Source organism: Mytilus galloprovincialis, chromosome 11 (assembly GCF_965363235.1).
Source record: "Mytilus galloprovincialis chromosome 11, xbMytGall1.hap1.1, whole genome shotgun sequence".
NCBI classification, from domain to species: Eukaryota; Metazoa; Mollusca; class Bivalvia; order Mytilida; family Mytilidae; genus Mytilus; species Mytilus galloprovincialis.
This window is the reverse complement of record NC_134848.1, coordinates 39,643,769-39,666,705: the sequence shown is the minus strand read 5'-3', so window position 1 is coordinate 39,666,705 and position 22,937 is coordinate 39,643,769. Positions and strand designations below refer to the sequence as shown.

Sequence of the window (22,937 nt, the reverse complement as noted above, 5' to 3'; positions counted from 1 at the left end):
ACATAGTTGACTCGTTTTATATCAAACTAAATATTGAATGCGGTAATGGTTACTGTATGAACAATATATAAGCATATCAAAAATACAAAAGCGTTTTGGACGCAAGAAATTTATAATGTTCTACTATCATTTCCTACTTTATCTAATATGCACTGTGGGTATTGTGTTTTTCTGATAAATCATATATACATAAAATATTTCCATTGCGGAAAAAATGTGCTCTTTAGTTTCTATTTATCATCATTTTTGTAGATTTAAGAGAATATTTTTTTCCGTGCCATGATGTCCAAACAATTCCATCACCAAATATATCCGTCTTTCCTCCTAGATATAACCCGTTAAGATTTGACTTTATACATATATTATACCACCAGGCACCATCTCGCAATATAGCACAGCTCGTACCCTTCCATCTATCATTATCGTTGTCAAAGGTACTGAACTCCATGCCGTTATGATATGAAAAACTGTCGTCTACAAAAGATATGACGTATTGTATTTCATCTATAACAATTAAAGAACTTACACTGCTATATAAATGTGTTCAACAAAAAATGTTTTACCTGCAATTTTGCCAATTGTTTCCTATTCCTTATCGGTATATTTTCCACAATCTGGATTCTCATGGTACCAGATACCAGAATCGTCTTTTAAAGTTTATCGACAGTGTCCATGACATTTTGATTGCATTTGATTGGTGGTTGGGCAATGCAAAGCAGGAGACGACTACACTGTCAACGCAAGAGTCCGGATTTCATGGTGGTTCTGGCTTCTTTCTTTTCTTATTTTTTTATTATGTATAAGCTTCCTATCTTAGGAACACCCCTTACTGTGTAATAGGGAGTATTTACAAAAGTGGGTAAAACGTAGATTTATTCTAAGTTTTTAAAAATTAACTAAAATATGGGTTAGATAAAATAAGACGAAGGTAAAAATAGCAAATAAAATCAAATAAAATGGTCCAGTAGACGTGCTCTGTGCATACAAGAAGGAACATTGTTGCCGTTCTGGTCGCTCTCCATTTCGAGTTCATTGCAATTGCTTCAGTACCTTTTATTGTTTTGCATATTTAATATGATTCTTTGGCTTTTACGGTTGTTATTATCGATCTTAAATTTTAATGACGGTTCATGCATGCATAGCAGAAGAATTTTCATAGTTGACCAACTGGTATCGCTCTGTGTAGGGTTCATTGCAACTGTTTAAATATCTTTTTTATTGGTTTGCATATTTTTAAAACATATTGACATATTGACACCAGTAACGTACGCGTTATAATATTTTGTCCGGTTAACATTCAAATGTATTTAAAAATGTAAGTCAGACCATTCAGCAAGCAATATTAGTCTTACAAAAATCACAGACATGGAGGACAAATAGATTGTATGGCTGTAACAAGCATAATTTGATATATATAGATTATAACATGGCATTTTTCATTTCAGACCCTTTATCAGCCCTAGTTAATGATATCAATAAGAACTAAAACCCAAGTATTTTATCTTTTAAAAATTGTGTTCATTTTGCAAAATATACCACGACATTCATGTAATAATTGTTTGGCGTCATTGAGTATTTCATGAAATCGCAAATATTAATCAAACTTGTCAAATTAGATATTTATGTATATTACACTATAAAAATGGTTGGGTTTTTATAAAGATTTCAAGGAAAATATTTTTCACAGTGTAGAATTAAACTACAACTTTATGACATTAGTGTATGGTATACTTGAAATTATCTATTGGAAAATTATCATTTAGGATTTCATCAGAAAAAAACTGATTGCAGATGGTTTGTCTATTCTTTTAATGATTTCTTCTTGTAACATAGCTCCTCATATATTCCACTATTTAAATATCATTGACGTTACAGTTTTATAATTTGAAAGGTTCCAGATGATGGTTAAGCCAGACAAGTGCTTCGTTGGAACCAAATGGATACAAAGTTATGTTCTTGTTTAATAAAGTATTTAACGAATACTAAATAAATTTGGTGGAATTCGAATAGTCTGGATTGACATTCATCCCGAATCCTCAAAAACAAACATCGGAAATACGGTGTTGTATACATAAATAAGTATAATACAATAAAAAAAAAGGCGGTTCTAGAATTCGGCAATTAATTGATGGTCAATTTTTATTGAAGGCTTTAATATGACCTGTTCGCAGGCACCCTTATCCATATCGCCTAATATTCAGATACACCGATAATACTTTAACTTCAACGATTTTCATGGATATGAGCACATGGTCAACCTCCATCTGGCAGTTAAATTCATGCTAAAGATTGTAATCAGTTGGTGTATAGAATGTAAAAATACGCAGTCAAATCCAGTTGGAAAAGGAATGTAAAATAATAAAAATGTAGTAATTATAGAAGCACGTTTCTGCGCTTAAAATAACAAAACAAATATCTTAGAGTTCCGAAGGTGGCCTGTTAGAAAAACAATTTTGACACTTTTAAGAAACCTTCTTTGGAAAGCAGTTTTAATTCCTGTCCTTTCATCCTGGCCAACCAAATTAACACTGTCTACAAATTATATTCACTATTCCATGTTTCTCGTTCTGAATATTAATAAAATATTTACCACTAGAGGCAAAGCAAACCTATCAACGCAATTTAAGGAATTATCATGGAGAAGTTCTGACCTTCTCTAACTCTTAAATCTAAATCAAAGCCGACCGCATATTGCTCTTTTGAATGTAATGTTTCCCAAATATCATCACTCGTGGAATAATCCTATCAATAAACACAATATATATGAAATTACGCAGTCTTAACTGATTGAAGATTTTTGAAATCAATCAACAGAGCCAATATTTTTAAAAAGAAATGTATTTAATTGGTATTACTAATACTATACCTGCAGTACTAGATCCATTGTATCCACTGACACTTAAGATGTAGTTAGAAGCCGCATTTCCAACACTAAAAAAATTATACTCTGCGTACTTTTTGATTCCATCAAAGTCCTCCAGTTCAATGTAAAGTTTGTATTTACCGCTAGAAGATATCTCGTTGATAAATGTGTTTCCTTAAAGAACAACAAATACCATTTTTATAAGAATTAAAAACCAATTGTTCAGAGAACAATTGAAGGTCTTTCCACTAGTAAAGATCTATTTTGATATGAAAGTATGAAAAATCAGATTAAAATGTTAGTTCCTATGGCTTTATGATGTATTAATATGAATTTCAAGCAAAGGTCAAAATCTAGAACGTCCAATTAGCCTATGACTTAGACCTTAATTTCAAGGTCACTATCAAAGGACCTAAAATCAAAAGACCCTAGGTCTTTGATATGTATGGTTAATGAGTTATATCACTAAACGCGTAATTTTAAATAAAGGATGGATGAAAATTCCCATTAATTGTCTACGTACCCGTTCAACCAAAATATATAAGTAACGACATGTCGCAACTAACAATTTAGTATAAATAATTTTTTGATATGTTATACAGTCAAAATAGGCCAAAATCAAAATTTAGAATATGACCTTGACCTTTGACCTTGACCTAAGTTTCATTTTTATAGACCAAGGATCTCAAATCAAAAGACCGTAGGTCACTATCACTTATGGTTTACCAGTTAGAAACGCATTTCACTTATATCAAATACATAAGGGGGAATAACTTTCATATGGAGTCTCTGGATAGCTTCGGTTAAAATAAAAATCCTTATCCTAAAGATGTAACAAGCAATTTTGTAAAATAAATTTGTCGTAATCTTTTATGGTTGCGAAGAAGTAGTGGCCACAAGAAAAACAGTGTTTGGGGAGATAACTCTTACAATGTAAAGTATTTGGTTACGCCTTTGTCAGATTTTAAAGCGTATAAACTATACGATATATTATTCCAAATATCTAAGCGACATCTTTTGAAACGTCAATGCTATGCAAGAAAAAAATTAGGCGGAAGGAAAAAAAATTAATAATAATCAGAACAAAACCTATAGGTCTTTTCACGGAAAGGTGGAAAGACCTAATTATAATACAGTTATCTGCATACAATATATAATAATCAGTATTATGTTCCATGTGAAGTAATAACCAACTATATATATATATATATACATTTATGAGTACGTCTGAGTCAGTGACAACTCTACAACAGATTAATCCATCGGATCACCAGCAATGATGGTGATACATGGCTGTGTACATTATGTATATACAACTCGTCTTAACATCAACCCAACAATGTTAGATCTGTAAATTTGCTTTCGCAAATTTTTGTTCTTCCCTCGCCGGGATTCGAACCCATGCTACTGAGATATCGTGACACCAAATCGCCTGCACTGAAGCCGTCCCATTAGACAACACGACCACCTGTCACGATATCTCAGTAGCATGGGTTCGAATCCCGGCGAGGGAAGAACAAAAATTTGCGAAAGCAAATTTACAGATCTAACATTGTCGGGTTGATGTATAGACGAGTTGTATATATATTATATGTTATTCAGGTCTCAGACAGGGTATATACTGTGAGATTCCCGGCTTACAGTTTATATCCCCTGAGCCGAAGGCGAAGGGGATATAAGCCCTAAGCCGGGAATGTCACAGTATATACCCTTTCTGAGACCTGAATTACACATATATTACGGATTACCCCCGACTTAATGTTATTTTCCAGTGCAGGTATTTGTTGACAACACATATATATTGAAAACCCCAACCTGATATGTTCTGCATACGTGAAGGATTTTCTAATTTGCTGTGAACATAATTTTATCTTGTATGTAATAATTTATAATAACACTTTTAACATTAAATTTAAGTATTAAAAGTGTAAATTGCGTGATTTTGTATCAAAAATGTAATATTGACTGAAGCACGTCATTATTTTCCCTCTGTGAGCCTCTGACAGCCTGATAGCTTTTGCCTACGTCACATAGTAACCGGTGTTATGATGACGTTTTTGAGGTTCCAATTGGGGAATAAAAACGTCGTATATACCCCGGCAGTTTCTTGAATATATACTGACATCTCTGTGTTGTTATCCAATCACAAACCTCGACACATTTGTAATCCGTAATATATATTTATACATATTCAGAAATGTGTTATTCCAAATCGAACGTTTTTAATCGCTGATACATCCAGATGAAGTCACTGTACGCCCAAACATGAAAAGGTGTTGTAGGACGCCAAAAAGTGTAATTTTCATAAACGCAAAAACAGGTCTTAATTTTTTTTAAAACCGTGTCCGCCTATTTGTAAGAGTGATTCATCAAACATTTTGTTTGAATACTTATCCAGTTGAGAATATGATAAGGGCATTATACCTTGTCTTTAGTGGTTAAATCTTCGATTGGATTATAAAATGCCACGCAGAGACAGTACTCTTATTATCGTATTATTGTTAAAAAAAAGAGGCACAGCAGTTGTTCAATTTAAACAAAATCTCATGTTTTTATACTTTTGGGCGAATACACGTTTGATGAAAATGAAGTTTGAAAAAATTTGGCACAATGTGGTTTTGAGGACCGTTAGAGATAAATGGACACGATAAAGCGTGACGTTTTGCGATAGATGGTTTCAGATAGAGATGCAAAATATAGCAAATAGATATTCAAATTCATAAGTTAAAAAAAAATAACTATGCCTTTGACAAAAAAGATGAAAAGACAAACAAAACACGCCATAGAACACTAAAGGCTAACCAGCATGGACCCCACCAAAAATCGTGGGTATTTCAGGTAATTTAGAAAGGGTTTTAACTTTATGTTCAGGTAACTAGATAATGTTATCTCAACAATTGTTTCAAAGTTTGGTAACCATGTTGAACGCATCTTTTCAATCGAATTTGAAATAAAACATACTACTGAAAGAGTTAGGTTTACCTCATAGCTTCACTTGGATCTCGAATGTGGCAATAAGGGTCGGTTGAGAACAAAATTGGACGACAAAAGTTTCAATGATAAGGTTCCATGTGATATGTAGCATCTTGCATCAGCGTTTGCATGTGAAGTATATATCTTCAAGATGATACGATATTACAGGACTTGATTTTCTTGAAACAAGGTTACTATTTACAAGGAAACTATAAAACCATCGTTCCAAGTGGTGAAGTTCAAGTCATACCGTCGACAATTTTTACGGAGGCCATTACGAGTTGGTTGACCGTATTAGAATTTACCGGGTTTGTACTTACATGAGCAAAACAACGGGTGTCGAATCTTTCCGGATCACACCAGATTTTATTGTGGAATCGTGTGCGTTTTATGTTTACATGTAAGTAAATGGCGTAATAAAAAGCTGCAAAAAAATCTTCCAAACTGACACTTAGTTATAATTAAAGACTTAAAGAGGTATAAGTTGGATAGCTTAAAATTGCTGTCAAATTTAAGAACAATATTCAATCAAAAAGCAGATTGATCTGAGGGATACGATTGCCATTGTTCCCATTGACACATGTATACATGTAGCTGGATAATATTATTTTCAAAACTAATTCAACTGCACATGTAAAATGTAATTTACGTATTTCACTTCGTATCTTATCACCTATTTTCCTACCTTAATTCTAGGAGGAACCCCATTCCTAACTCTTTAAATATTTAATTTCCTTTGGGTCAGTGGTCATGACTCCTTTCCGTACACATTCTTCGGTTTAAATAGCGATCGTTTTTAAATATAATACGACATTTATCGACAGAACGAGTTAATTTTTCTTGACGTGTTGTATCGTAATTTTTTATTCAGAATTGACAGAAGTAATTTCTGGAAGGGAGACAACTCGAAACTATGATATGCAAGACTCCATTTCGCCTCAAGGGGTGTTGTAGTTACACCTTTAAGATGTGGACTACATTAATTTTAGTTTAAATGATGCATATGATTTAAAATTTTGCAACAACAATAACCCTCAATAGCCGACATACATAGAAAGGATCCTTTGAGTTTTAAATTAATCAATTGAGTGGGGAATCCAGAGCAACCATTAATTTAATATAATACCCCTTAAAGTCAAGACAACTATACGCATGCGCATAATTACCTAAACAAACCCTGGAGCGAGAACGTATACTAAATGTTAATTAAACGACCTAGATGGTTCTCTATTTCTTTCTTTATAAGAACAATTCCACTTCAGTTCTTATATGAACGAAATAGATGTATCGGAATTCAGAGAACTCTCGCATTTTAAACAAAACTGGGGAATTTCCTCTGACGTGTTTCTAAATTTATAAAAACACGAAATATAAATACTGCTTAATTCTTATTCCGTGTTGTTAAAAACACGCATATAAGTCAAGGGAAATATCAAACATGACGATTATGAAAAGAACATTATTGGGAAGTTGTTTAAGTTCAATCCCTTTGTTTGTTTTTACCTTTTAAAGCAAGACAATCATAAGAATCTGAAATGTTCCTTAATGTTTAAAATAAAACAGTTGACGTGAGGGCATGGCCCTGAGCCAATGGTATAAGTCTACAGATTGCTTGAAAGCAATCGTATCCCAAAAACTCTATTGATACATTTAAATAATCTGATTAAAGCTATTGCTGGGTTTAACAAGATATATGTCATTTGTTGTTAATTTCGATCATTTTAAAAAGAATTTATTTTTATCGAAGACCTTGTCCTCTTTGATATTCTTTGATAAGATCGTGTGAGCCAGTCATTTGCCATGTATTCCTTTGAGTGTCTAATTTCAAAATACAAGTTTAAACAGTAGGCTTTTGTCAATATATTTGTCATGAACACTGAATAATACAGTAAGCCATCAGTTCACGATTGCCAACGACTGTTAAGCGCTGAATGAAAAATTTGAATAATAAATTTGCCTTGTTCCATATATCCCCATATTTATGAATATTTAATGAAGATATTGTTCATGTTGTTTAAACATTATCAGATCATGTGTGACAAATTTTTTTTATCATAAAGGTTGCCAATTACAATTTACTTTAACAAACAACACTTTGTATACTTTTGTTAAAATTGTTTGTAACCCAAAATTAAAATAACGTCACGTCACTGGTTGAATTTCCCTTGTTTACAACGTTTTTAACCAATCACGGTGCTTTGGAGTACGCTTTTGAAAATATTACCCAGAATGCATTAGATTCTGAAACGGCGAATTAATGGTATTGTTGTTCGCATTTGAATGTTTCCCAAAACTAATTCTAGATTAAAAAATTGGAAATTGGGTTTCTTCAGCGTACATACCTAACCAAAATTCCCGCTGCAGGTTTCCAAATCCATTTTGATAGGTGGACCATCCCCTATAGAAATTCGTAGAGTTATCTAGTCTCCTCTGAAACACCTGTTATAAATGAAATATTTTACTTAGTTTTGTTATTTGAAAAACTTAAATATGTGAGGTATCTTAAATAATATAGGGTTATTGCATGAATATTGGGGAATATTGTCCCGAGTAGAATTTTATATTGCACGAGCTTGCGAGTGCAATATATGTTCTACGAGGGACAATATTCACCAGTATTCATGAAATAACCCTTTTATTGTATAGCAATATACTATTTGAAAGTAAAAATTGGTTTAAACTAAGATTTTGTCGTTGGTGACATCATGAATTTTGAAGATTTATTACACTAGTGCAATATTGAAATTTATTGCACGCTAACTTTTTGTTACTTTCTGTGGGAAATATTATATTGCTATCAGACTTGGGGTCAATTACATTGGAATGTAATTAATTAAATTACACATTACATTGCAAAAACGGTCAATTACACTAATTACACATTACACAGTTTTTGAAATGTAATTAATTAAATTACAATTACTTTACTAAAGTAATTAATTAAATTACACGTTACATTTCATCACAATATTTGTTAACTAATGTTATACATGTATGTATAATGTATGTGTAAAATATTCATGTAAACATAGTTTAAGCATTGCATTTGATAATCATGAGTAGTTTTAATGTTTTGTCATTTAGTCTGCATCTCTCTGGTCTGTACACTTTGACAGCCATTCTCAAAAGTATTTCTATAGGAGCTAATGTGGCATATATCGCTTGATTAGAACATGGAGGTATTATACTTCCATAATCAGTAGATGTGTTGATAGAAGAGGAAATTATTTCCTATTAACTTGCCAATACATTAAGGGGTATTTTGACATCTCAGAAATGAAGTTATTTAAATAAAACGTATCATGAATAAAGAAATTATAAATAAATTAAAAGAAATCACTTAATAATTATTAAAAGGTATGCTTGTCACAATATTAAAAATACTTTTTAGTACAAACAATGTATAATGTCTATATCTTAGCAATATTTTGCTAATTAGATAAAATACATGTAATAGTGGCATTGCCCCTGAACATTTTAATCTGATTAATTGCTGTTTGTTTTTACAGTTGTTAATTTTTATCTCTATAATCCTTTTCTGTATACTAATTTGACAAAATTCTAAATGAACTATCATAAAGATTTTTCACACATATTTTTGTTTTTGTTTAACATGGTGATTTATTACTTTTGAATCTATTTAGTTAAAGATCTTTCTTAAAAACATATGTAATTTTCAGAAAAAATTCTGTTGATCAAATAAGTAATATAAAAACTTTAGAATAAATTACAGAAAGTATGTGATATCAATATTTGAAAAATAAATATACTTTTACAATTTATATTATGAAACATAAATCCTTATCATTAACACCATAAAAGTACATGTAATTCAAATGTAATTCAAAAGTAATTGAGCATTACATGCTTTTTTCATTGTAATTAATTAAATTACCATTACAAGTAATTAAAAAAATTCTCAATTACACTTTACATTCAATTACATGGAAAATTGTAATGCATTACACTTAATTACCATTACATTTTCAATTACCCCATCCCTGATTGCTATGCAATAATATTGAATATTTAAGCAAATCAGAAAAAAAAAGTTACATCATCATTACCAGACAAATAAGTAGATTTAATGATTAATAACAAATAATCCTGCATCATCCTATATACTTATGCAAATATTTCTCTTTAAACTTGCAAACGCTTTTGATAATATTCCTTTACATATAGCATCTTAATATTCGCACATTCACTTATATTTTACCTAGAAGTACTTGCTGAAAACATACATCGATAATCAAACAGGACAAGGATATTATGAGTTCTGCCGAGAAAAAAAACATGTTTAATTTCATTTTCAACTTCATATTTGCTTTTTAGGGTTATAGAATTCGTATGTAATGATTGTGTAAACTTGATGTCTCACTACTGTTTGTAAAAAACATTTAGTAATGTGCAATGTTTTGAAACTTTAGTAATAGTAATGACAACAAACTGCCGGATTTTACGTAAAGCAACACGGCGGATCTCACTAACAGAGGGTGTGTTTCAGTACCTGAGCTTCCATTCGGTTTTAATCATGTTCTTATTGTGAAGTCTGATATCGTTATGCTGATACTTACCGTCCATCCCCCGCCCGCTGTCTCCATATCACAGAACACATCAAACTCACTCGTACCTTTAGGACTTATTTTATAGATCCCAGAAGTACAATCAGATGGTATATCACTACAATCATGTGGCACTAAAAATATAAATTCAAGGTCAATGTTACATGTGTTGTATTACGGGCGTTTTAATGGAACGTGTACTGTTAGTTGATTAAAATAGTCGAAATCTACTAAAGGGACATTCATACTCAAAAAATAAACTAACATACATGGAAAAATAAGAACAATTAACAGTATAATAATCGCAACAAAGAAAAAAAAATACTGAGACACAAATCCCATCAAGAACCAGTAATGCTCTCAGGTCTTCCTACGGTAAGTCATATTCTGAACCATCGTCGTGTTCCTATGTAGTGGTATGGAATGGTTTATTAGGGTCTTGTTTATTTATTTTATATTCGAGTGTATTTTTGCGGACCGTTGTAGATTCGTTTGACTTTAGTGTTTATCATTGGCATTGTTTTGTATAACGGTTCCTCTTTTAGCTCACCTGGCCCAAAGGGCCAAGTGAGCTTTTCTCATCACTTGGCGTCCGGCGTCCGGCCTCCGTCGTCCGTCGTCGTCGTCGTCCTCCGTCGTTAACTTTTACAAAAATCTTCTCCTCTGAAACTACTGGGCCAAATAAAATCAAACTTGGCCACAATCATCATTGGGGTATCTAGTTTAAAAATTGTGTCCGGTGAACCCGCCAACCAACCAAGATGGCCGCCATGGCTTAAAATAGAACATAGGGGTAGAATGCAGTTTTTGGCTTATAACTCAAAAACCAAAGCATTTAGAGCAAATCTGACAGGGGTAAAATTGTTAATCAGGTCAAGATCTATCTGCCCTGAAATTTTCAGATGAATTGGACACTTGGTTGTTAGGTTGCTGCCCCTGAATTGGTAATTTTAAGGAAATTTTGCTGTTTTTGGTTATTATCTTGAATATTATTATAGATAGAGATAAACTGTAAACAGCAAAAATGTTCAGCAAAGTAAGATTTACAAATAAGTCAAAAGGACCAAAATGGTCAGTTGACCCCTTTAGGAGTTATTGCCCTTTATAGTAAATTTTTAACCATTTTTCGTAAATCTTAGTTCTTTTACAAAAATCTTCTCCCCTGAAACTACTGGGCCAAATAAAATCAAACTTGACCACAATCATCATTGGGGTATCTAGTTTAGAAATTGTGTCCGTTGACCAGGCCAACCAACCAAGATGGCCGCCATGGCTAAAATAGAACATAGGGGTAAAATGCAGTTTTTGGCTTACAACTCAAAAACCAAAGCATTTAGAGCAAATCTGATAGGGGTTGATATGGTTTATCAGGTCAAGATCTGTCTGCTCTAAAATTTTCAGATGAATTTGACAACTGGTTGTTAGGTTGTTGCCCCTAAATTGATAATTTTAAGGAAATTTTGCCATTTTTTTGTTATTATCTTGAATATTATTATAGATAGAGATAAACTGGAAACAGCAATAATTTACAGCAAAGTAAGACCTAAAAATAAGTCAACATGACCAAAATGGTCAATTGACCCCCTAAGGAGTTATTGCCCTTTATAATCAATTTTTACTAACATTTTCCACTGAAACTACTGGGCCAATCATTATAGATAGGGATAATTGTACACAGCAAGAATGTTCAGTAAAGTAAGATCTACAAACACATCACCATCACCAAAACACAATTTTGTCATGAATCCATCTGTGTCCTTTGTTGAATATTCACATAGACCAAGGTGAGCGACACAGGCTCTTTAGAGCCTCTAGTTTCATATTGTATCAACATATCTATTTTAAATGTTATGATACCATAATAATAAGCTAGAATATCTATTAAACTGATTGTTTAACTGATGCTCGTCTTCAAATGAATCAGATCAGAATATGACTTGCTTCATATTAATCCAAAATATAGATTCTTAACTTACTAGCTCAGATAATAACAGTTCGAATGAAGATATAACCATGTTTTCATACCAATTTCATATCTCTTTTCACCACGAATGTCACCTACCGAATTACACTATTTTCAAGGTTCGTAATAACATGAGCAACACGACGGGTGCCACATGTGGACCGGGCCTGCTCACCATACTAGAGCACCTGCCACCCCCCCGGTTTTTGGTGGGGTTCGTAGTGATAAGTCTTTAGATTTCTATGATGTGTATTGTGTACTATTATTTGTCTGTTTGCCTTTTTATTCTTCAGCCATGGCGTTGTCAGTTTATTTTCTATCTATAATTGCGTTGTCAGTTTATTTTCTATCTATAATTGCGTTTTCAGTTTATTTTCTATCTATAAGTGTGACTGTCCCTCTGGTATATTTCGCCTATCTTTTGTAATGTATTAATGCTTATTACCCAGCAGCTTCTGTTAATTAGTAAAAAGATATAACATATATCTTTATGATTTTGTTTTATAATTACTTTACCTTTGTTATTTGGGAGGCAGCAAAACAAACTCTTCCATTCCCCATTGTCTTTACATACTAGAAATGGATTCCCTCTCGTGGTAAAATCTGAATTGCATTTAAAAAGGTTGGCTGTTCCTAGATTTTTATACATTCCAAAGTGTTCTATGCAGGCTGCATTTTTTATATCTGGAGCAGATTTCTCGCAATCTAAAAAGGAAATATTTATTAATCTTTATATAACAAAATCATTGATAACACCTTTGTTATTCTTTTTGGAATGGTCCAGGCTTCTGCACATTTGAAATCTGAATATGTTTTATTTTTAACTTGGTAGGTCACATTAGGAAAGGGCAGCGGGGTTATATTTACGACAATTTGAAAACACCCGTTGTCATGTGTAAAATAGATATGCCATAACGTTCAACATCCATATTATGTACTCAATTGATTTAGACATTTTAGTGCAAAACACTCTGTGTTTATAAAGATAATCCAATGAGGTTTAATATTACCTTCCAAACAAGGGAAAATGGTAAAACTTTAATTTGACGATTGCAGTGTGTCAACAGAACTTCTTGTATGATCTTGTATTCTTCCAGGTAAAATAAAAAAACACTTTTGTTTAATTAATTTAAATATGTACATAAAGAAAAAGATTTTTTTACATGAAATATATGTTGAATAAGTTAGATAAATAGAATCCTACTTTTACATAGACAATAACTGTTTAGTGTCTTTAAATATCAGCTGTATTTGTACGAGGCTAAGAAACAAGGTGTATGCGAGCTTTTAGCGAGCTACTACACCTGTTTCGAGCCGAGTACAAATACAGCTGATATTTAAAGACATTAAACAGTTATTGTCTTTATCCTGCAATTAATTCTGTATATTGTTTGTGTTTTGAAAGACACAAAAACTAACATATTTAGCATTTATTTTCGATTTGTAATCCCTTGATGCCCGCGTAGTAATATCAAAATCACACATTACGCTGAAGACGGGTTCCCAAAAAAGAATCTCAAATGGTCAACAATAATACATCGCTCAAGGTGAATAATTATCTATTTTAACATAACAACTAATTTCAACAGTAAAAACAAATAACAAAACATTGTCAAATTTGAAAGAGAAGTGTACGAGTTGTCCTACGCTTCAGACTTTACATTCACTAAACATGCATGCTGAAATTGACATGGTTGATTTTGTAACACAATCATTCACATTCAAGTTTTGAAATCGACAATTGTCATCGTCATTGGAATGCAACTGGAATACACATTCTGAGGTCACACAGGTTCAAACAATACTCAGTCCGGCAGTGGGCGGAGCTTTAAAGCGATATCTGTATAGTATACAGATACAGCATAGCGATATCTGTAGGGCTGTATCTGTATAGTAGGACACCCAATTGCAGGATAAAGTTAGGTAAAAGAGGGACGGAAGATACCAGAGGGACAGTCAGTCACATAAATCGAAAAAAAAACTAGTAAATAGTATACAATCACACTAATAAGATATTCAACCTCTAGATTTTTTTTGGTTTACTAGTTTATCAAGTCAAATTGGGATATAAGATTACTTGAAGGTAGCAAAATTTAAATGGCACAATACTTTTTTATAGATTTAAAATTTGGCCTCAACCATTTACGAACATTTAAGACGTTTCTTATCATTCATGTGATTTGAAGGAGAATTACAAATCAGTCATCCTGATAGAAAAAAAAGTTTCCCTTTTTCAGTACATCTGACTGGTTTCTCGAATTAGAATATTAGATTCCACGAACCAAATTGAGCCGATAAAAAAGTATTTGAGTTAGGCTTTTTTATGTCTTTTATAGCCGATTATATGATACGGCTTTTTTCATGTTAAAGGTGATGAGGGTGAACATTATTATTATTATTATTATTATTATTATTATTATTATTATTATTATTATTATTATTATTATTATTATTATTATTTATTATTATTATTATTATTATTATCATGACGCATTTAAATGTGTGTCATCTATGTCAGAAGTAAAATACTTTTAAAGAACATTTGACATTTCAATATAAGACTTTAATTCAATATACTAGTAACAAAATAATTCAATATTGACCCTTTTTCATTTCAAAATTCAACCTGCCAATGCAATGAATCATTTTCCTTGTAGCAGATTTGCGCCTGTCCATAGACAGGCGCCTCTGATCATTGTATGTCTTTTTTTATTTTTTTAAAATTTTAATTCATTTATATTTTTTGGAGTTAAGTATGACGTCAATTTTCACTGAACTAGTACACATTTTTGTTCATGGGTCAGCGGAAACCCGCCTCCAGCTGCGTGATTTTCTATTCCCATTGTTGGACTTCGGTTTTTTTCTGCTCTTTGAGCGGGTTGTTGTATGTTTGAAACATTTCGCATTTTCATCCTCAATTTGATTAAAGTTAACTATAAATATATATTCAACACATCGATAAGACATATATCAATCAATCAATACATTACTGTGCAAGTCCATCTAACAAACTAAAATATAATCTTCTTACACGCAGGTAAACAGGATAAACCACCATTTTGCTGTTTCTCACATTTGTTTCCAACATCACACGTATGGTCTGCACATCTTCCGGCAAGGGACTAAAAATAATATTTATTATATGACCTATAATTTTCATTTTCAATTTGTTTTAAGCAGGTATTTTTTATATTTTCAAAAAGCCTGCATCATAACATTGAGATTGGCTACAAAAATACAACCAATGACGTAACGTGTTTTTTTTTGTGTTAATTTTTAGTTACGCACAATTGAAATATCCTGTGGTCTTTTAGATTGTTAATCGGCAAATAATCCGTCGATCTACAAAGTGAAGAAATTCATATCCGGTTCAAAATAGACCATTCATTGTTTAAAGTCAGGTATTTGCAGATCTCCTTTATCTATTGTTTCACAAAACTACTTATGATTTCTAGGGTGAAAAGATGGCATGGTATCAACATTGAATATGCATCATTACATGACCTTACTATTGGACATAAGTCCCTGTAAACAAAGTGTAAACGGAGTGATAAGCAACAACAATAAAAAAAATTGCACTAGAAATTAGATTGAGAACTGTAATTTCAGAAATAATTGCGAGGTTTCAAATAATTCGCAAATGCGACTGGGTGACTACTGCATTTATAAGAACTTGGATTCTGACATTTGATTCATATATACATCTGTATGCAAAAACTAATCTAGCATATATCGATTGTTCAAAAATGGCAATAATAGAAGCATCAATAACTTTAAAGTGTACAGTATTATAAAAAAAAATATAACATAAAAACGAACTATAAGGCATGGAAAAGTATAAAAACCTACAAAAAACCAACGGAGGAAGTGGAGAAGGACTACATGTCTTTGTAATGGGATTTTACCCGGGTTTTAACTTGATAAACTTCCGACTTGTTTAATAGTTGTATAGAGTTCCGTTACATTGACAATATTGTGTGAGCAACCATAACAGACCAAAAAGGGTATTATGAAATACTAAAGATACACCTGCCCAAAAGACAGGATTTAAAATATGTGCATCAGAAGGGTCAACACTTCCTGCTTTTCATGTTTGCATATCGTCGTATTTCTGCGACGCATTAGTATTGCATAGAAATATGTTAGCTGCATCTATTGGTGAAATTGTCAAAACCTTTAGTGACTTTTATCAATCCTTATCAGTTAGCAATTTGAAACTTGTCACTGTTAAATCAACAGAAATAAATTATTCATATAGTATTTACGCATGTCATTGGCTTATGTTTATAATCTAGATGTAAATGAAATGTTGATGTTTATATGTTGATGCAACTGGTTTCGTGTCTTTTTGTATTGTTACCAAAGGGATATACAAACTCATTAGTCAAGAACAAAAAGACAATGCCATTGCAAAAAAATTAAAACTGACAAAAGGCAAACAACAGTACACACAACACAATTTAGAAAACTATAAATTGACCAACACGAACTATACCAAAAACCGGTATGATCTCATTTGCTGCTTAAAATGAGGCAAACCTACTCAATATGTAGCAACAGCGATTCTTAATTACGATGTGTACATACCTTAGGCCATGTTGATATTTTACTAAAGGTACTTCCAGACTCATCCCTCAGCTGTTTGCCTCTAGGTATTTCACCGAGTAGATCACATAGCTTCCAGTCTTTTCGATAGTTTATTGCGATGCACTGTGACGTCACCAAGCATTCTGTTACACACTCATGCATACCGAAACGTTGAACACGGCGTAGTATATTGTGTTCTTGACTTTTACCATGTTGAAGGGTTCCTAATTTGGTTACATCTTTTGGACGTTGACATTCAATATCGTCTTTGTCGCAAAATTCTTCTAATACACACGTGTAGTGTTTGAAAATAGAAATAAATAAAAATAAGTAAAGATTTAATTTGTCCATACTTATACAGTGAACTTCAAATCACTGATGTTATGTGTTTCTCTGTGTTGTCTATATCTTACAATTGATGAAGATGACAGAACCTCACTTACGTATTTTAATTTATTTAAAATAATCGTGACAACGATTCATATCGTCGTTTAATTACTTGAATTTAGATTGCGTTTTTTTTACGGATGGGAACCTAAAAACACTGAAATAACGTTAAAACGAATTAAAAATGCAAAACGTGCTATAGATTTTTTCAAGTGTAGGTTGTTTTAAAACGATTATTTAAATATCTAATTCATGGAAATAGCTTCAGCACATATAAATGTATAAAACTGTCGTCGAAATATACTACTAAACTGTATAAATTATTCCGAAAGAAGCTAATATATTTTTGAAATTATAACGTTTGCATCAAGAGTAAATGTATTTTTGATTACCCAAGGCACTATATGGAATCTTTTGGATTGTCTAGTCAAACAATATACTTAGATAACTTTTTTTCTACTATTTGGATCGAATGTGTTTAAATGATTACAAAGGTAGTTTTCAATTCAAATTGGGTGCTTTGTTAAATTTTCAGCCCATCAACGTAATTTTGTCATGTGACTGTGACGATAGCAACTTTTTTCATGATTAAATTCGTACAATGGGATTTATAATAAGATCAATATGGACTGACTGTATTTTTGTCTGTGTAATCGAAATAACCTCAAAACGGTGGTACACATTTTTAATAATTAAGCTGATGTCAGATCCAAAGGATGTAATAATTCAGTGTTAGTCTACTTTTGTACATGAGCGACTTTGTAGAGCTTGACAAAAAATTAAGGTTCCAACTCCCTCAGGCAAAGTTGGCATTTAATTAATTTGACTATTCTTCTGCGAGGTCCCTTGACAAAGTTCCTCGAGTATTCAGGTTTTTATACATCTTTTCCTTTCAAATGTTTGAGGCTATTGTTCCTGTTTAATAATAATATAAAAAAGTGCTAGTGACGCATCCTCAAAACGGTTTGAAAAAAAACGAAAACAACACGTTATAAATTTCATTCGTCCGAAGCGCTTTTCTGAATTTACCTTCATCAGGAACGCTGAAAGCCGATGTGTCCGAAGCGTTTTTCTGAATTTACCTTCATCAGGAACGCTCAAAGCCGATGTGTCAGGCTTGTGAAGAAAAACATTTTAATATTCAGGAAACATAATAAACAGGTTGTCAAGACATACTTTTTGCAGGTATGGTACAAACTTTCAAAAGTAATTATCATTTATAATCTTTAAGAAATGACCATTTATAATCTTTAAGAAATGACCATTTATAATCTTTAAGAAATGACCATTTATAATCTTTAAGAAATGACCATTTATAATCTTTAAGAAATGACCATTTATAATCTTTAAGAAATGACCATTTATAATCTTTAAGAAATGACCATTTATAATCTTTAAGAAATGACCATTTATAATCTTATTTCATTACGATTTATTTGATAGCAGAAGTTACAGGAGATAAAGGATTGGAAAGGTATGCAATTCATGAAACACGTGCCATGTTCAGAACAATTGGTTATATCAGTGTGAATTATCATGAATTAATCAAGTTAACCTGAGCACCCAATCAAAGTGTACTCTAAAATTAGTCATTTTAAAGTATGTGATGAAACGATTATTTGCTACGATAAAAGTTTTTCTTCCTAGAATTATGTGCAAACATCGAATTCAACGACAATATATTTATTTGAACACACATTTGTCTGCAACAGATGCGCATTTCGACAATAAATGTCTCTTCAGTGATGCTACACTTTCATCGGTAATTATACATAATCGGTTTTCAAATATTCGGCTTTGAGCGTTCCTGATGCAGGTAAATCCAGAAAATCGCTTCGAACACATGAAATTATTTAACGTGTTCTTTTCATCTTTTACAGCATTGAGTCGATACCTCTGCTGATGGACTATCATTCCCCGAGGGTATCATCAGTCCATGAGTCAGTACTTCGGAACTCAAATCTTTCTAAAATTGCCCGTTTATAAATTTTGAAATTATTTTGAAACTAAGGTTTCAACTCCCTCAGGCAAAGTTGATCTTTTAAGTGTAATACCACCAACTCATAGTACGTATTTTTTATTTGATACAAAGATAAGATAAATTCTGGACGATTTATTGAAAAGTGCAAATTTAACAAAGACTAATAGGGAAAATCAATGGTGGTATTACTACTAGATGGATTTGGATATCTTTTTTAAGGTCTTTCTTATCGTAAAGTTTTTCGTCTGTTTCGGTACTTATATATCCTCGGCTTTCAAATATTCAACTTTGAGCGTTCCTGATGTAGTAAATCCAGAAAAGCGCTTCGTATGCATGGAATTATTTAACGAGTGGTTTTCATTTTTTTTTTTTAATAAATTGGCAATACGAAACCAAGGCTGTTTGTCTCAACTTAGTTAGTTGATTTTACATACCCAATGTGAATAAAAGTTCATATGAAAGTTGAAGAGATTGCAATCCAATTATACATTAAAATCAAAACAGGCATTTGAAAGTCATATTTCATTACCTTAGTTCTATGATACAATATCACCACTTGATAAAATCAAAGGAATGTAATTTAGATTTTTTTTTTATAATTTTCAATTTTCAATTTCATTTTTCATTAATTAATAATTTAATTTAAATACGCCTTTTTAGTATCCATTTTAACAATGTTTTGAAATAGAGTACATACTTATCTCATTTAATTGCATACTGATTGAACAAAATTAAACAATCGCATCCGGAAAATGAAAGATGTCAGAAAATAAGTATATTAAACAAATTTGATTCTTTAGCGATATTTGTCACAAGCAATTCTATACAAACAAAATAATTAAAAATCATCAATAAACAGAAAACAAGGAAACTTTTTAACACATATGTTCATACAACTATAAAAGTCTTGTCTATTTACGATTCGTTTTATTTATTGTCATTGGAATTAATACCGTATGTATGCTTCCCTTTTAAAAAGTAGAATTGAAAAATACCAAACTCAAAGGAAAATTCTAAACCGACAGTCCCGTATCAAATGGCAAATTCTAAACCGACAGTCCCGTATCAAATGGCAAATTGTAAACCGACAGTCCCGTATCAAATGGCAAATTCTAAACCGACAGTCCCGTATCAAATGGCAAATTGTAAACCGACAGTCCCGTATCAAATGGCAAATTCTATACCGACAGTCCCGTATCAAATGGCAAATTCTAAACCGACAGTCCTGTATCAAATGGCAAATTGTAAACCGACAGTCCCGTATCAAATGGCAAATTGTAAACCGACAGTCCCGTATCAAATGGCAAATTCTAAACCGACAGTCCCGTATCAAATGGCAAATTGTAAATCGACAGTCCCGTATCAAATGGCAAATTCTAAACCAACAGTCCCGTATCAAATGGCAAATTCTAAACCGACAGTCCCGTATCAAATGGCAAATTCAAAAGTTCAAACACATCAAACGAAAGGAAAAAACAGCTGTCATATTTTTAACTTGTTACAGACATTTCCGTATGTAGAAAATGGACCTCTCACTTGTATGACAGTCGCATAAAATTCCATTATATTGACAACGCTGTGTGAACAAAACAAACAGACATACTAGGCAAATATGTAAAAAAAATATGAGTTCAGCAGTCAACATTGAGTTATTATCTTATTTACTATAAAAACAAAAAAATATGTCAACAAAAAAAAAACCAATAAGGCATCAAAACAAAGCACATTACTAGTATATAGATAACAGATATTTTAGAAAGATAACCAATGTTTATCTTAAAGAGATTGGAGAGAGTTATAGAGGAATAATATATATATGTGGTGGTGTTTAACGACCTTGACTGGCCTTTCAGCCCTCGCACTAGAGGAATAAGGAAGAAGTATTGGAAATTTATAGTTGAGATAGCTCATCTATTGTACTTTAAAACAACTGTTCTTGGTCTGTATATTAATCCAATTGGCTATACAGTCCATGTGAATAATTTTCCTTTATTTTTACATTATAACACACAAGATTACTATAACATAAATATGTGTTTAAGGTAGATTCATGGTATACCGCCACCTTGGATTGTACAATAGCAGTACATATTCGGTATAGTTCTTTGCCCAAATCTACAAATTTGGAGACAGATTTGCAATTTACTGGTTAAACTGTTTATTTATATCAGGAAAACTTAGTGAGTCATTGCATTATTGAAAATGTTTTAACAAATACCAAATATTAGAGTTTTTAAAATCAATTTTTCAAATTAGCTATTTAAGTGGAGATAACTCTTTTAGTACAAAATTTATACTGGACAGATAGGGAAATTTCTATTTTTTACTTGTAGCAAGAAAACAAGTTCGGTGACACCATTTTTTCTTTTTATTTTCTTAAAACATATTATAAAACCTATATTCTCGTATTTTATTTCAAACTTCTATCTCATAGATTTTTTTTTATGCACAAAAATGTTTTTTTTTTCATGAACAATCTAAGCAAAGTTGGGAAATTTTGAACGACTCGTAACTTGAAAAATAGCACGGTGACCCATACTTTTTATTATATTTTTGAAAAAAGCATAGTGAAATCTTCCTTTTGGAAAAGTATAAGAAAATTCTATCTGAGAAAAAATATACCGATGATCTACCTTAAGCGTCAACTTCAAACAATTTATTATATTTTCAAGCAATTGCATAACAATGAATATAAATTGATCATACAAAACCTAAGTTGAATGTGTTAGATATTGTTTCTGGTGTCTGTTTCTAATCTGGTAATTGATTTTCTCGTATAAAGTATGAACAAAGTACATATGAAATCAAGTTGTGTAATATGGCAATCCAAAAATACATTATAATAAAAAAAAAAAGGACATGACTCGATGAGGGGATATTTCATACGCTTATGTCTGTGATAATATATTGCAATTTGATTTTCTATCTTTGTATCAACAGCAATCATCAGTTTTTGTGATATCTTTTGTTCTAATCTGTATTCTAGATCGGTCATTTGTTTTGATAATGTAGAAACAGCGGACTTCAATTCTAAGTTTCATTAGAATTGAAGTCCGCTGTTTCTACATTATCAAAACAAATGACCGATTTTTAATGTAATTTTTTTTTTTAATTGCAATATCATTTCAAAGAAATCAATTAAGGTAAGGTTTGCATGAAACCTGGATTTTTTTCTTAGTGATATTATACCAATATGATACATCATTTTGTTCAGGGAGGAGTATCCAATCATTTAATGAAAAAAAATCGAACATCGCCCGTCCCGTTTTTTCAGGTGAAAAGCTCAAAATTCCGATTTTTGACGATTTTTAGGGAAAATTGTATTTGAATTCTTCTGAAATAATAATGTATGCGAGTGACTATAAAATAATAAAACTAAATAAAACATGTATAAATAATTGTGGTCCATACGTTTATAATAAATTTTAATTAAAAATATTATAAAAAAGTTCCTAAAAACAAGAATTTATAATTTTTGGGTTAAAAAAAACCCGTTGCCATGGCAACAAAAAGCCAAAAATATCCCTTTTTCGGCTCCACCGTTTTTGTAAAAAACTGTGAACTTAAGGAATTAATTATTTGCATTATAATGAGCTAATAAAATTGGTATGTCCCCGA

General features: G+C 31.7%; 1 protein-coding gene across 1 annotated transcript; it reads right to left on the bottom strand.

Annotated features, from left to right (window-relative positions):
• On the bottom strand, positions 1–17,230 carry LOC143051134 (microfibril-associated glycoprotein 4-like). The gene is made up of 7 exons (XM_076224145.1): positions 16,952–17,230; positions 15,396–15,486; positions 12,881–13,069; positions 10,414–10,535; positions 8,179–8,275; positions 2,867–3,037; positions 1–474 (listed from the first exon to the last, which is right to left on the bottom strand). The coding sequence occupies exons 1-7, from the start codon at positions 17,111–17,113 to the stop codon at positions 224–226; spliced, it is 1,083 nt and encodes a 360-aa protein (XP_076080260.1). The 5' UTR covers positions 17,114–17,230; the 3' UTR covers positions 1–223.
• Positions 17,231–22,937: the final 5,707 nt, after the last annotated feature.

What these genes read in the sequence shown, in the direction of transcription:
- LOC143051134 (XM_076224145.1), bottom strand. Translation starts at nt 17,113, where the DNA reads ATGCATGAGTGTGTAACAGAATGCTTGGTGACGTCACAGTGCATCGCA. An exon ending in AAATATCAACATGGCCTAAG is followed by an intron (nt 15,487 to 16,951) that starts GTATGTACACAT and finishes TATTATTTTTAG; the next exon opens with TCCCTTGCCGGAAGATGTGC. An exon ending in GCAGCGGGAATTTTGGTTAG is followed by an intron (nt 3,038 to 8,178) that starts GTATGTACGCTG and finishes TTGTTCTTTAAG; the next exon opens with GAAACACATTTATCAACGAG.